At 44.3% G+C, this 16940-nt stretch overlaps 2 protein-coding genes across 4 annotated transcripts in view; one reads left to right on the forward strand and one right to left on the reverse strand.

Annotated features, from left to right (window-relative positions):
* The window catches only part of rab12 (RAB12, member RAS oncogene family), a 376582-nt gene that overhangs the window by 91962 nt on the left and 267680 nt on the right, over nucleotides 1-16940 (reverse strand). The window lies entirely within an intron of this gene.
* Nucleotides 1-16940, forward strand: part of LOC122548878 (microtubule cross-linking factor 1) — a 208133-nt gene that overhangs the window by 32465 nt on the left and 158728 nt on the right. For all 3 annotated transcript variants that reach the window (XM_043687778.1, XM_043687776.1, XM_043687777.1), the window contains exon 3: nucleotides 3543-3701. In XM_043687778.1, the coding sequence (XP_043543713.1) occupies nucleotides 3543-3701 (159 nt within the window). The remainder of the gene's footprint in view (nucleotides 1-3542; nucleotides 3702-16940) is intronic.

Consider the following 16940-nt stretch of genomic DNA (forward strand, 5'->3'; position numbering starts at 1 on the left):
TTAACGTTTCGGGTCGAGTGACCTTTCCTCAGAACTGATGGTAGCGAGGAAAATGTGTTCCCTGGTCAACATCTCTGTTTCAGGCTTGCTGCAGTGCTCCAGCAAAGCTCAGTGCACACTAGAAGCACATCACCTTCATCAATAGTCAGTCCCGAAGGCTGCAGAGTTCCCAAGTGGAAAGGATGTACAGGTTAGGTGAATTGGCCTTGCTAAATTACCATGTCAGGGGTAAATATGGGTAGGGGAATGAGGCTGGGTGGGTTACATTTCGAAGGGTCGGTGTGGACTTGTTGGGCCGAAGGGCCTGTTTCCATACTGTAGGGAATCTAATCTAATTAATTGTAAAAAATTAATACGGTGTTGTTCTTCCAGCTTGCACTGAGCTTCCCTGTACCCCTCCCACGTAATTAGTTTCTGGCTGTTCAAGAGAGAAACAAAAAAACACATTCCTCTCAATTTCTGCCTTTGTAGCCACATTGTAAATAATTGTAGCCCCAACAGGCATTGTTGTCCTACTCCACAAGTTACAGGTAGCCATCCTGAAAATGCCCCTTACCCTCATCCTCTGTTATCTATTAGTTAGCTAATCCTCTGTCCATACTGATATACTAGTCCCCAACACCACAGGATCTTATTAAGTAGCCTTACTTGCATCATGATATTGATAGCCTTTTAGAAGTCAAAATACATTATATCTATTGTTCCCCCTTTATCTTTCCAGCTTGTTGCCACCTAAATGAGCAGTAATAAATTGTCAGACACGATCTCCCCTTCACGAGTCATGCACTCTGCTTGATTAAATTCTTACTTCTAAATGCTTTGCTGTTGCATCTTTTATAATAGACCACAACATTTTTCCAATGACATGTTAAACTAACTGGCCTGTAATACCTTTTTTTTTATGTTTACATTCCCTTTTGAATAAGGGTGTTACATTAGCAGTCTTCCAGTCCTCTGGTTATCTCAATCTTCTGCCATCTATATTAATGTTTTACTTTCAATTTGATGTTATCCATAAGTTCCTTGGTTAACCATAATTGATTTATCCCCTTCCTAGAACCCTTCCTTCATTGTAGGATATATCTTTTTCTATGAGTCATGAAGTATTTCTTAAATGTCTATCATTATCCTTTAACTGTCTCTTTTCGATTCGATTACTTACAGTGTGGAAACAGGCCCCAACAAGTCCACACCGACCCGCCGAAGCGCAACCCACCCATACCTCTATATTTACCCCTTACCTAACACTACCGGAAATTTAGCATGGCCAATTCACCTAATCTGCACATCTTTGGACTGTGGGAGGAAACCGGAGCACCCGGAGGAAACCCACGCAGACACGGGGAGAACGTGCAAACTCCACACAGTCAGTCGCCTGAGGCAGGAATTGAACCCGGGTCTCTGGCGCTGTGAGGCAGCAGTGCTAACCATTGTGCCACCGTGCCGCCCTCTTTAGCTGAACTGTTTTTCCCAGTCCACTCTCACTAGCTCTGTACTCATTTCCTTCATAGTTATTCTTATTTCGGTTTCTCACTCTCAACCTGACTGTTAAACTTTACGAAGATATGGTCACTGTTCCCAAGGTAATCTTTTTTTCTTGGAAGATGTTTTGTTAGCCTGGCCTTGTTACAAAATGAGAATCAGAACAGGCTGATTCCTGGTTGAATCCACAACATATTTTTCAAGGTGGCTGTCTCAAATTCGCTCGATGAATTCTTCCCGCATGGTTACCTTCGTAAATATTAATTTTCACAATCTACATGAAGATAAATGATGGACTAAATTACTTTGATGCATTGTTAACTTTTCTTATTATTTTCAAATCGTGTGGGTTATTAGAATTTCAGAGTGTAGCAACAGAGTACAGACTGAAACATAAATTAAAATCAGTTTGGAAAACGTTCCTATTGTGAAATAAGCACAACAAAGTATTTTACTTTAAAATTTCTCCCACCTAGACTTATTTGAGGGGGAGGGCTTTCAATCAACAGAGCCAGAAATATGAATTATCCAGTAGGGACCTCTTTCGTTATTTTCATATTAGGGACTTTATACAGAAAAAGACTACATTACTGGTTACTCCCTATCAGTCTGATGTGGAGAGGAGAGTACTTCGGTCCACAGGTACTCTCTCGAGCATTTACTAGGAGGTAATGTCTCGAAGGAAATTGAACAGCTGTATGGGATCTAGACTCAGGAATTGGGGCTGGAGATCTCATCAGAGGCATGGGGGATATTTGGGAGAATGTGAGGAAGATTTCAATTTGTAATAGGATGCAAGCTATGCAACTGAAGGTTCTCCATAGGATCTATTTGGCTCCGGAGCAGCTTGCGAAATTTAAAAAAGAAATCTCTCCAATGTATTCCAAATGTAAAACAGATATTGGTACTCTTACTCATTGCCGTCATAGGTATTGGGGTGCTATAGCAAGTGTTTTGGAAGGAATCCTGGGAATCGAGGTTAAGGTAGATCCGGTGTCCCTCACCTTGGGTTTGCCAAATCTGCCCTCTTTGGATGCGCATGGGAAGAAATTGTTTGACATTCTTTCATATTGTGCAAGGAAGAACATTCTGATGAGCTGGATATCAGAAAATATCCCAGGACTTGCGCAATGGAGTAGGTTAGTTATGGAACATATCCCCCTAGACTTCCTCACAAGTATGGTGCACCAGAAAATTGAAACTTTTTTAGGACATGGCGGCCCGTTTTGAACTATATGGATGCAGACTTATCTGCTATATTGATTAGGGCCTTTGTGTAGCCGTGAGGGCTGTGTCTGGTTGGTCCGGGGCCCCTGAGAGGAAGAAACCTGAATAAATACGGGTGTGCCAACTGATGCTCCCGGTGATGGAGAGTTTTGGTGGGGTTGCGCTGAGTGCTTTAATTTAACTTAGTTCAATCTAATTTATTTTAATTTGTTTAATTATTTATTGAACTGTAGTATGCATAGTTTTTTTCCTCTAGTTTGTTTGTGAAGTAGAGTAGTTGTTTGTTTATTGTTATTGCTGTTCTACTATAAGATTGTTATACTATTTTATAGTAATTTAATAAGTTTGTAAAAGATTCAACATCTTTTTCAATAAAAATTGTTTAAAAAATTCTCCCACCTGCTGTAGGTATTAATCTCTATAGAGGTGTAATACCACAAGCGTTTCCCTCAGATAAGTCAGCTCTGCGATAGTTCTTTGCCTGAACCTGGTCAGTAGCTTAACTTGCCTATGATGCGCATTACCATTGCCAATGAACAGACCTGGATTATTTTCTTTATTCATTCATTTATGGCTCATGCCAAATTGCCCTTTAGAAGGTGATGCTGAGATATCTTGAACTGCTGCAGTCCATTGGGTATGGAATACTGTCAGGGAGGGGGTTCCTCGATTTTGAGTCAGTGACAGAATGGTGATATAATTTCAAGTCATTGTGCTGAGTCTGGTTTGTATGCACAGCATCACTGTTTTCCTGCAAAGCCTTGAGGGATTATTTTGAAGGATAATTTTCCAGGAGAATTTGAGCTGAGTTGTTGTTTTGCCGTTATTCACAGGTTGCCAAAGATGTGTCTGTGCGTCTACACCATGAACTGGAGACTGTGGAGGAGAAGCGTGTCACTGTGGAAGATGAGAACGAGTCCCTGCGGCAGAGACTAATTGAAGTGGAAATCTCCAAGCAAACGCTGCAGAATGAGCTGGACAGGATCAAAGAGGTGAGCTTAGGATCCTAAATATTGCTGGTATTGAACATTGTTGTTTCATGTTGAAGCTCCCCTCCAGTTTGGCATAAAGAAATCCACCATGTTTATGTCATTAAGATGGAGTCAAAATGTTTGGATATGCAAAAGCAACGTTGTACATGCAATCTTTCCTGCAGTAAACTGTGACTGTTTCTTTCCGTATCTGACGATCATTCCTAAGGTATGGAAGGTTGTCTTTGACCATCAGGAACGCGCAAAGGAGAAAGAAATGTATCTCCTAGAAAAGCTGGTGTCCTCTCAGTTGTCAGCACATTGTCCCTGCTGGTAGTTTTTCAAAGTAAATGTAACATGTTGTAATCGTGTTTATTGTAATAATGTTTCTGTAGATAACTATAGAAAGGTAACTATTGATGGAGGGATGTGGGCCAGGTGCTAGCAGGTGGGACTAGGTTGGGTTGGGATATCTGGTCAGCATGGACGGGTTGGACCGAAGGGCCTGTTTCCGTGCTGTACATCTCTATGACTCTATGACTTTATGTGGAGAGGACGTTTTCTCTTATGGAAGAATGTAGAACTAGGAGTCACTGTTTCAAAATCAAGAGTCACTCAATTATAAGATTGACACATTCAAGGATTCATTACAATACAGAGGGTTCATCACTATGCAAGGGGTTCATCACCAGACTAGGGTTCATCACCGTACAGGGGATTCAACACCGTACAGGGGGTTCATCACTTTACAGGGTGCTCATCACCGTACAGGGGGTTCATCACCGTAAGGGGGTTCATCACCGTACAGGGGTGTTCATCACTATACAGGGGGCTCATCACCAGACTCAGGTACATCCCATTACAGGGGGTTCATCACCGTACAGGGGGTTCATCACTGTACAGGGGGTTCATCACTATACAGGGTGCTCATCACCGTATAGGGGGCTCATCACCGTATAGGGGGTTCATCACCGTACAGGGGTGTTCATCACTATACAGGGGGCTCATCACCAGACTAAGGTACATCCCATTACAGGGTGTTCATCACTATACAGGGTGCTCTCATCACCGTACAGGGGGCTCATCACCGTACAGGGGGTTCATCACCGTACAGGGGTGTTCATCACTATACAGGGGGTTCATCACCATACAGGGGGTTCATCACCGTACAGGGATGTTCATCACTATACATGGGGCTCATCACCAGACTAAGGTACATCTCATTACAGGGGGTTCATCACCGTACAGGGGGTTCATTACTGTACAGGGGGTTCATCACTATACAGGGGGTTAATCACTGTACGGGGTGTTCATCACCATACAGGGGTGTTCATCACCATACAGGGGGCTCATCACCGTACAGGGGGCTCATCATCGTACAGGGGGTTCATTACCGTACAGGGGTGTTCATCACTCTACAGGGGGTTCATCACCGACTAAGGTACATCTCATTACAGGGGATTCATCACTGTACAGGGGGTTCATCACCGTACAGGGGGGTTCATCACCGTACAGGGCGGTTCATCACCGTACAGGGGGGTTCATCACCGTACAGGGGTGTTCATCACTATACAGGGTGCTCATCACCGTACTGGGGTGTTCATCACCGTACAGGGGGTTCATCACTATACAGGGGGTTCATCACCATACAGGGGGCTCATCACCGTACAGGGGTGTTCATCACTATACAGGGGGCTCATCACCAGACTAAGGTACATCTTATTACAGGGGGTTCATCACCGTACAGGGTGCTCATCACCGTATAGGGGGTTCATCACCGTACAGGGGGTTCATCACCATACAGGGGTGTTCATCACTATACAGGGGTTTCATCACCGTACAGGGGGTTCATCACCGTACAGGGAAGTTCATCACTATACAGGGGGCTCATCACCAGACTAAGGTACATCTCATTACAGGGGGTTCATCACCGTACAGGGGGTTCATTACTGTACAGGGGGTTCATCACTATACAGGGGGTTAATCACTGTACAGGGGTTTCATCACCGTACAGGGGGTTCATCACCGTACAGGGAAGTTCATCACTATACAGGGGGCTCATCACCAGACTAAGGTACATCTCATTACAGGGGGTTCATCACCGTACAGGGGGTTCATCACCGTACAGGGGGTTCATCACTATACAGGGGGTTCATCACCGTACATGGGGTTCATCACTGTACAGGGGTGTTCATCACTATACAGGGGGTTCATCACCGTACAGGGGTGTTCATCACCGTATAGGGGTGTTCATCACTATACAGGAGGTTCATCACCATACAGGGGGTTCATCACCGTACAGGGGGTTCATCACCGTACAGGGGGTTCATCACCATACAGGGGGCTCCATCACCGTACAGGGGTGTTCATCACTATACAGGGAGCTCATCACCGTACAGGGGGTTCATCACTATACAGGGAGCTCATCACCGTACAGGGGGCTCATCACCGTACAGGGGGTTCATCACCGTACAGGGGTGTTCATCACTATACATGGTGCTCATCACCATACAGGGGTGTTCATCACTATACAGGGTGCTCATCACCGTACAGGGGTGTTCATCACCATACAGGGGGTTCATCACCGTACAGGGGGTTCATCACCAGTGGGTTTGTCACTATACAGGGGACTCATCACCAGTCTCAGGTTCATCACTGTACAGGGGGTTCATCACCATACAGGGGCTCATCACCGTACAGGGGGTTCATCACCAAACAGGGGATTCATCACCGTACAGGGGGTTCATCACTATACAGGGTGCTCATCACCAGACTAAGGTACATTACCGTAAGGGGGTTCATCACCGCACAGAGGGTTAATCACCGTACAGCGGGCTCATCACCATACTAAGGTACATCACCATACAGGGGGCTCATCACCAGACTAAGGTTCATCTCCATACAGGGGGTTCGTCACCGTACAGTGCGCTCATCACCGTACAGGGCATTCATCACCGTACAGGAGTGTTCATCTCCATACAGGGGGTTCATCACCGTACAGGGCACTCATCACCGTACAGGGCATTCATCACCGTACAGGGTGCTCATCACCATACAGGGGGTTCATCACCGTACTGGGTGCTCATTACTATACAGGGGGGTTCATCACCGTACAGGGTGCTCATCACCGTACAGGGCACTCATCACCGTACAGGGCACTCATCACCATACAGGGATGTTCATCACCGTACAGGGGGTTCATCACTATACAGGGGGCTCATCACCGTGTAGGGGTGTTCATCACCGTACAGAGGGTTTATCACTATATAGGGGGCTCATCACCGTGTAGGGGTGTTCATCACCGTACAGAGGGTTCATCACTATATAGGGGGTTCATCACCGTACTGGGGGCTCATCACTCCACATGGGGCTCATCACCGTACAGGGGTGTTCATCACCGTACAGGGGGTTCATCACCGTACTGAGGGCTCATCACCGTACAGTGGGCTCATCACTATACAGGGGGTTCATCACCGTACAGGGGTGTTCATTACCGTACAGGGGTGTTCATCACCATACAGGGGTGTTCATCACTATACAGGGTGCTCATCACCGTACAGGGGTGTTCATCACCATACAGGGGGTTCATCACCGTACAGGGGGTTCATCAACAAACAGGGGGTTCATCACCGTACAGGGGGTTCATCACCAGACTAAGGTACATTACCGTAAGGGGGTTCATCACCGCACAGAGGGTTCATCACCGTACAGGGGGCTCATCACCATACTAAGGTACATCACCGTACAGGGTGCTCATCACCATACAGGGGGTTCATCACCGTACCGGTTGCTCATCACTATACAGGGGGTTCATCACCGTACAGGGTGCTCATCACCGTACAGGGCACTCATCACCATACAGGGGTGTTCATCACCGTACAGGGGGTTCATAACTATACAGGGGGCTCATCACCGTGCAGGGGTGTTCATCACCGTACAGAGGGTTTATCACTATACAGGGGGCTCATCACTGTGCAGGGGTGTTCATCACCGTACAGAGGGTTCATCACTATATAGGGGGTTCATCACCGTACTGGGGACTCATCACTCCACATGGGGCTCATCACCGTACAGGGGTGTTCATCACCGTACAGGGGGTTCATCACCGTACTGGGGGCTCATCACCGTACAGTGGGTTCATCACTATACAGGGGTTTCATCACCGTACAGGGGTTTCATCACTATACAGGAATTTCATCATCATACAGGGGGTTCGTCACTGTACAGGGGCGTTCATCACCTTAGAGCAGATTCATCACAATACAGGGGTTTCATCACCGTACAGGGGTGTTCATCACCGTACAGGGGGTTCATCACTATACAGGGGTTTCATCACCGTACAGTGGGTTCATCACTATACAGGGGTTTCATCACCGTACAGGGGTGTTCATCACTATACAGGGGGTTCATCACCGTACTGAGGGCTCATCACCGTACAGTGGGCTCATCACTATACAGGGGTTTCATCACCGTACAGGGGTTTCATCACCGTACAGGAATTTCATCATCATACAGGGGGTTCGTCACTGTACAGGGGCGTTCATCACCTTAGAGCAGATTCATCACAATACAGGGGTTTCATCACCAGACTAGGGTTCATCACCACATAGGGGCTCATCACTGTACAGGGGTGTTCATCACTATCCAGGGGATTCATAACCGTGCAGCAGATTCATCACAATACAAGAGATTCATCACCGTACAGGGGGCTCATCACCGTACAGGGGGTTCATCACTATACAGGGGGTTCATCACTATACTGGTGGTTCCCCGATTTATGAACACTTGTACTTTTGGAATGCAATCCCATACAGGGGTATAATTTTAAAGACCCAAGATTCAAACGTTTCCTATATTTATGAACAGCTGCTTAACGTTGTTCTGCACTGTGTTCCGACTCGGGTACAAATTGATTTGCGAATAGACTCCAGAAAGGAGACCATTCACAATGTGGGACTGCCTGTACTGAGGAATTTCTCCATCAAGGTAATAACAAGTCATTGTAGGCAGAGTCCCTGTTTATTTGATGGAGATATGCTCTTTTCACCCCAGAGACAGTTGACTTGTCTAAGTCTAGACAGCACAGGAACAGATGGAATGTTGGATTTTAACTTGCTTGTAAGAACTACTTCAGTTTTATTTTGCCTGTTCAGTTAATTCCCTCGCTCCATGCATTCCAGGTGTTGGGATAATAGGCCAGTTGATGTGAAATGGGAAGAATTTAAGTCCTCCCAAAGATTGGCCTTTCATGAACAGTTCCCTAGCTTTCTGTTGATCTATTGGAATCGGGTTTGAAATGCTGGTTTGACATGGATGGTTACCTTGATTTGTCTTCCTTTAGCAAGTGTACCCGTTTAAAGCCACCTGAGTCTCATCGGGACATACTTGTATCTTCATCTTCACTTCTGTGGCAAGGAGGACAATTGCTACATCACTTCAGAAAACAGACTAGTATAGGGTTGAGTCTTTGCTAGTTCAGACAGCAGATACTGAGAACTCGTCCTGCTGAACTAAGTCCAACATAGGAACAGGATTAGGCCATTCAGCCTGTAAATCCTGCTGTGCCATTTAATGCAAACATGGCTGACAGAACATTCACTGCCTTTTATTGACAAATACCCCATAACTCTTTACACCACCGATAATCAGAAATCTTAAGCATTGACAATGATTGAGCTTCCACAGTCTCCTGTGGTAGAGAACTCCAACAGTTCTGGCAGCATCTGTGAAGAAAGAGTAACAGAATTAGCATTTCAAGTCTGGTAAGACTCTTCTTCAGTCGAAAAGAAAACTCCTCAGTCATGAGTCCTTGAGGTGAGGGGCATCTGTTTTACCTGCATCTACCCTATCCCTCCCTTTAAGCATTTTGTAATCTTCAACGCGATCACCTCTCATTCTGTGAAACCACAGAGAATACAGGTCCAGTTTGCCAAACTTTCTCTTCATAGAACAATCCTGCCGTCCCAGGAACATGTCTGAAGAAACGTCATTGCACCGTGTCTAGTGCAATAATATCCTTTCTGTGATAATGAGACCAGAAATGCCCACAGTACTCCTGTGCAGTCTAACCAAATTTCTACACACTTGAAACAAGACTTCAATATGCCTGTACTCAAATCCTCTTTCAACATAGTTCAATATTCTACAGCCTTCCTAATTGCTTGCTGTACCTACATGTTAGCCTTCAGTGACTTATTGACTTGCTGTACATCTGGACGTTCCAACTCCTTAACATTGAAGATGCACAGTACTCGGCAGATCTGTTCCTCCTACGAAGTGGAGGAACTCCTCTAAGTTGAATAATTTACCATTTCTCCTTCTAACCACAGTCAGCACCCTGGATAATAAAATGTATCCCATCAAATGCTGGTTACTTTAGTTCAGCAATGAAGGTTAGGGCCCTATTTTAACCCCATAAGTTGTGCGCAAGTTAAAATGGCTCCTATGTCGTATAAATATGACCAGCATGGATGTAGAAATGCATTGACCCCCCTACCCAACTTCGGGTCACATTCAAACGCTGCTAATTTTTGTCAATTCATTTCTGTTGTCATTGATTGTGTTTTTACAGTGAAATTTCCTACATTTCAGATTTTCTTCTAAGTAACATCTACTGGGAATTTTAATGTAAAACATCAGATGGGAGTGTTCTCCTGTGACAATGAAGTTTTTTTTCCCCAGAGTTTCAAAATTGTTTCTTGTTGATAAGGAATGTTTCAGTACTACACTGGGAATGAACGGGGACATTTTCTGTGGAGCAAGTAATGAAGCCAGCTGTGTTGGTCTGCGAGTCTTGTATCACTGGTATTTATTTCAGCGCCACTATTTCAAGCCAGGACATAAAATAAGGCTTCTGAGCAGAATGTGTTACTCAGCTGTATCATTTCACAACACAATATTGTAAGAAATGTGCTGATGAGGAGAAATTTAGTGTCAGTATTTTATACTGCTTCATTGTAGTTAGATTTTTAAGGTGCCCAACTGGACTATGACACACTGCAGTGCTGCTGTTTATCAAGCATGGATTCTTTTCATGCTTCCAGCAAAAGATAACTTTGGATCTTTATCTCTTTTGTTTTATTATCCTGGTAAAATACTAATGGAAAACCAAATAAATCATTCTTAACGAAATATAAATTGTATTCATGTTGAAGATATTTGCACTTAGCTTTTTGGTGTGTGCATCTGTCACTGGTTTGTGATGAGAAACATTTAACATTTGCTGTTTTGGCATTTGTGTGAAAAATGAAGTAGTTAGGTTCAGCAATCTGGAATTTACTGTAACCTTACGTGAATATTCACTTAAAGTGGAGACTGAGATTAAGGAGGCCGGCAATTAGATAATTCACAATTCACCCATTTTAGGTTTTTAAGGTTTGTTTGAAATTGTAGATTTATATGAAAAATTACAGTACCAGATCCACGTGTAGTGTGCCAAACGTTGCAGATGACACTAAGATGAGTGGTAGAGCAAAGTGTGCAGCGGGCAAGGGAGGGGAGGGGAATATGTGTCTGGTGGTGGCATCTTACTTGAGGTAGCAGAAATGGTGGCTAAAGATCTTCTGGTGGGATGGAAGGTGAGGACAAGGGGAACTCTATCGCTGTTGCAAGAGGGAAGAGAACGGGTGAGGGCGGAAGTATGGGAGATGGGTTGGACCCGATTGAAGGTCCTGCCAACAATGGAGCTGCGCAATCCTTGGTTGAGGAAGAAGGTGAACATTTCAGAGGCTCCCATAATGGCTTTCTATCATTTTAAAAAGACCATAATTAGTTTTTTAAAAAATTTAAATGGAAAAAAACACTTTTTTGTTTGTCAGTGTGGTAAAATGCTTTGCCTTGCATGACTTATTCCTTCCCTTTTTTATATCTCCTTTTTGCTGGGGTAAATGCTCCTGTCCTCACTTGCCAAAAGGGCTGATCCTCACATTAACTCTTTGACCATGAATGTCGCTGGGTCCCATGCACACAAGTTGTATAAATTACTGGCAAGCAGTGTTCGAACAACAGGATAATCTGAGATTTAGGATTCAAACAAGGTCAAACTAAAAACATTTAACCTACTAAATGATCATTTCCTGGAGGTTTTCTCTCGGGAAGATACTACTTACATGTTAGCCATCATTGTCTTCCTATAATTAAACTTAATGAGTTTGACATCACAGGCGGAGAGGTCCTGGTTAGGATTACAGAGCTCAAAATAGATTAATTTCCAGTGGCAGAGGTATAAATCGAGTGGTGAGGTCGGGGATGGAACCTGCACTGATCAGTTTTTAGGAATGAATATATAGGCGATCCTCCCACAATTTGGAAACAAAGAAGTGTTGCATTGATAATCAGCTAAATACAGCATTCAGGAGAGGGTTGATCCGAACTGTACTCAAATTAAACTACAATCTAATAAAGGTACAGATTGATGAAAGGAAAATTTATGATTTTAGCTGGGAAACGATTCTTCCTAATAGTGAAGACTACATGGAATGATCAAAGTTTGGGAGAAGATTCGTAGCTCGGGTGCTCGTTGTTGTGGTTCTGTTCACCGAGCTGAGAATTTGTGTTGCAGACATTGCGTCCCCTGTCTAGGTGACATCCTCAGTGCTTGGGAGCCTCCCATGAAGCGCTTCTGTGATCTTTCCTCCGGCATTTGTAGTGGTTTGAATCTGCCACTTCGGTCGGTATATTGGGTCCAGGTCGATGTGCTTATTGGTTGAATCTGTGGATGAGTGCCATGCCTCTAGGAATTCCCTGGCTGTTTTCTGTTTGGTTTGTCCTATAATAGTAGTGTTGGCCCAGTCGAATTCATGTTGCTTGTCATCTGCGTGTGTGGTTACTAAAGATAGCTGGTCGTGTCGTTTCGTGGCTAGTTGGTGTTCATGGATGCGGCTCGTTAGCTGTCTTCCTGTTTGACCTGTGTAGTGTTTTGGTGCAGTCCTTGCATGGGATTTTGTACACTACATTTGTTTTGCTCACGCTGGGTATCGGGTCCTTCATTCTGGTGAGTTGTTGTCTGAGTGGCTGTTGGTTTGTGTGCTGTTATGAGTCCTAGTGGTCGCAGTAGTCTGGCTGTCAGTTCAGAAATGGTCTTGATGTATGGTAATGTGGCTAGTCCTTTGGGTTGTGGCATGTCCTCGTTCCGTTGTCTTTCCCTTAGGCATCTGTTGATGAAATTGCGCGGGTTTCCGTTTTTGATGAATACATTGTATAGGTGTTGTTCTTCCTCTATTCAAAAGGGCCACAACACACTGCAGTGCATCAGAACAATGTATTCGCCAAAAACAGATACCCGCGCAATTTCATCAACAGATGCGTAAGGTAAAAACAACGGAATGAGGACATGCCATAATCCAAAGGACTAGCCACGTTACCATACATCAAGACCATTTCTGAACTGACAGCCAGACTACTGCGACGACTAGGACTCATAACAGCACACAAACTAACCACTCTCAGACAACAACTCACGAGAACGAAGGACCCAATACCCAGCATGAGCAAAACTAATGTAGTGTACAAAATCCCATGCAAGGACTGCACAAAACACTACATAGGACAAACAGGAAGACAGCTAATGATCCGCATCCATGAACACCAACTAGCCATTGAAACGACACGACCAGCTATCCTTAGTAGCCACACACGCAGATGACAAGCAACATGAATTCGACTGGGCCAACACTACTATTATAGGATAAGCCAAACAGGGAACAGCCAGGGAATTCCTAGAGGCATGGCACTCATCCACAGATTCAACCAATAAGCACATCGACCTGGACCCAATATACTGAAAATGTGTTGCTGGAAAAGCGGAGCAGGTCAAACAGCATCCAGGGAACAGGAGAATCGACGTTTCGGGCATAAGCCCTTCTTCAGGAATCAGAACAATGTATTCGCCAAAAACAGATACCCGCGCAATTTCATCAACAGATGCGTAAGGAATAGACAACGGAATGAGGATATGCCGCAATCCAAAGGACTAGCCACGTTACCATACATCAAGACCATTTCTGAACTGACAGCCAGACTACTGCGACCACTAGGACTCATAACAGCACACATCCATGAACACCAACTAGCCACAAAACGACACGACCAGCTATCCTTAGTAGCCACTTATAAGCCCATAAGAAGGGCTTATGCCAGCTATCCTTAGTAGCCACTTATAAGCCCATAAGAAGGGCTTATGCCCGAAACGTCGATTCTCCTGTTCCCTGGATGCTGCCTGACCTGCTGTGCTTTTCCAGCAACACATTTTCAGCTCTGATCTTCAGCATCTGCAGACCTCACTTTCTCCTCCTGGACCCAATATACCAGCCACTGCAATGGGCAGCTGGAACTGACAACCGGATGCGGCAGATTCAAACCACTACAAATGCCGGAGGAAAGATCATAGAAGTGCTTCACAGGAGGCTCCCAAGCACTGAGGATGTCACCTAGACAGGGGACGAAACGTCTGCAACACAAATTCCCAGCTCGGCGAACAGAACCACAACATGGAATGATCCCCAAAATAGGGAAGTGGAGTTTAAAGGTTTAAATGAATCTTTCAAATTGCAATTGGAACCTATTTGTAATTCCATTTGTTATTCCTCAGATACTAAAATGGTCTATGCACAGCACCTTGAGGTTAGTAATTGGCTGTAATGTACAGCCACACAAGAGCCAAGCAAGGACCATTAAATACCAAGAGAGAACTTGACCATCTTACTGTAACATTCAATGACATTGCCATTGCTGAATTCCCCATCTTGTGTTACTACTGACCAACAAAATAACTGAACCAGCTCATAATTAATATGGCTACTCGAGCAGAATGCTGACACTGGGAATACAGCGATTGATAACTCACATCCTGACTCCCCAAGCTTGTCTACCATGTATAAGGCACAGGTCAGCAGTACAATGGTTTACTCTTTATTTACTTGGATGGGTCCAGAACAAAGCAGCCCACTACTGGCACAACATTCACTCACCCTACCACCAGCATTCAGTATCAGCAGCCTGTATGATCTACACAATGCCTTCTGTAACTTATGAAGGCTGCTTCAAAAGCTCCTTCCAAACCTACAACCGCTATCTTCTAGAAGGACAAAGATAGCAGATGCGTGGGAACACCATCCCCTGCAAGTTTCCCTGACTTGGAAATAATCAATGTTTTTACACTGTCATTGGATCAAAATCGCAGAACTTCCTCCCGAACAGCACAGTTGTCGGTCCCTACACAACATGGATGTAGCAATTTAAAAAAAAGGTCACCACCACTTCTGAAAGGCAGTTTGGGGTAAGCAACACTGCCCTTACCAATGATAGTGACATCCTGTGAAGACATACAAGTCTATTGATTCAACTGAGGTCAGTTTAGTTGATAGCAGAGCAGGGATCAAAGATCTTTCTAAAGCATATGGCTCTGTGACACATCACATGGAAATGTTTTTCTGGTTGTTAAGAAAGCAGGGCTCTGCTAAACCCAGATAAATTAGTTTGTTCACTCATCTGAAACAGTCACATTGTGTTGATGTAAAGTACCAGGGAGGAGTTAGTCATTCAGGACCGACTCAAGCAAACAATTTTGAATAAGTAGGAGCAGGCCCACCTATCCACATCAACAGCGTTCCGTCCATCTGAGGTCTCAACTGGGGGATGCTTTCTGATAACTGAAATGTTCAATACCATTCAGATGCTGAAACAGACCATTTCTATGTGGTGTAAAGCCTTGGTAAAATCCAGGTTGAGGCTGATAAGTCACTGGTAAGGTTTGTGCTGTGGGCAATATTCATTTCTAACAAGAGAGAGAGTCTCACCAGCTCCCCTGAACATTCAGTACCATCAGTGAATCCTTTTACTGGTGACATTCACCTCCTATGACTGCATAACTTAAAGGAAACCATAAAACGATCCCATTTCATTCCAGAGCAGCTGCACAGGCAGACAGAGATGGGTTAAAGTCTGTTTCAGGACTTGTTTTTTTTATTTTCGAACGGGGTGGTGCGGGGTTCCCGAACTGTAAGGTTGGGAGCTGTGGATGGGAGATCCCCTGATGTGATGAGGTTATGTACAGTCTAGGAGATGATGGTTTGGTGATGGGAAGTTTTATTTTCCTGATGAAGGGCTTTTGCCCGAAACGTTGATTCTCCTGCTCCTTGGATGCTGCCTGACATGCTGTGCTTTTCCAGCAACACACTCTCGATTAAAAACCTGTTTCAACTGTGCCTAATTCTATTCCCTGTTTTCCCCCAAGAATTACCTTAACTTTATCCTGTTAGGAATATTTCTGCCTTGACGTAGCATCCCACTGGTGTTAAATGTGTATAGAGGTGAAATGCTCCTCTCTACATACACAGCTGCATGTTTATATCTCCTGTGGATTTTCCTGATGGAATGGAAAGTGAATGAGAACAACAAAATGATTTTTTTATAGATATGATTGGTACGCTCTGGTGATTTAACGGATGAAATATTTACCTTCAGTTAAGGTTATGGTTCCTCATTGTCTAGTTCAAATTTTAGAGGGTCGAGCAGTATTAACAATGGTGAGTCATTTTTATCTGTGCTGTTTAGCCGAGATGAAGATGAAATAATAATATTCAAAGAATAGAGCTAATGCCATATTGATTCATGTTCCTTGCTTTGAATAACTTGCCTCATTAGAAAGTGGACATCCAAGGCCTAATTTAAACTTGGAGTTGGAGGAGATTCAAGTGTTGTCAGTGAGCAAGATCCAATTGTGATAAATCCCAGCTGTGAATCCTTTATATTTGAACTTCTCTAACATCTGCTAGTCATCACAAGTGCAATAAAACTATGTCAAATAGACTAAAGGCCAACATTCTTTCATTAACAGTATTCCTTTGAATAAATACCCCTCAGCAGTTTTCCAAAACGTGGTTCGTGTCTCAGTGGAAAGAGTGCTGGATTAGCCAAAGTGTGCAATCGGGACTGCCATTCTATTCTGACTGAAGTCCTACGCTGGCCTTCCCCAATGTTGTGGTCTTCACTGCAAACCCAGCTGTAGGACAGCTGCACATGTGCTGTTCTCGAGCTTGTGTCAGTCACACTCTGCACAAAAAACTGGATGAACATACTTTCCTTTATTGGTCAGAGTACTGAGTACAAGAGTTGGGAGATCATGTCGCGGCTGTACAGGACATTGGTTAGGCCACTGTTGGAATATTGCGTGCAATTTAGTCTCCTTCCTATCGGAAAGATGTTGTGAAACTTGAAAGGGTTCAGAAAAGATTTACAAGGATGTTGCCAGGGTTGGAGGAT

Source organism: Chiloscyllium plagiosum, chromosome 4, assembly GCF_004010195.1.
Source record: "Chiloscyllium plagiosum isolate BGI_BamShark_2017 chromosome 4, ASM401019v2, whole genome shotgun sequence".
NCBI classification, from domain to species: domain Eukaryota; kingdom Metazoa; phylum Chordata; class Chondrichthyes; order Orectolobiformes; family Hemiscylliidae; genus Chiloscyllium; species Chiloscyllium plagiosum.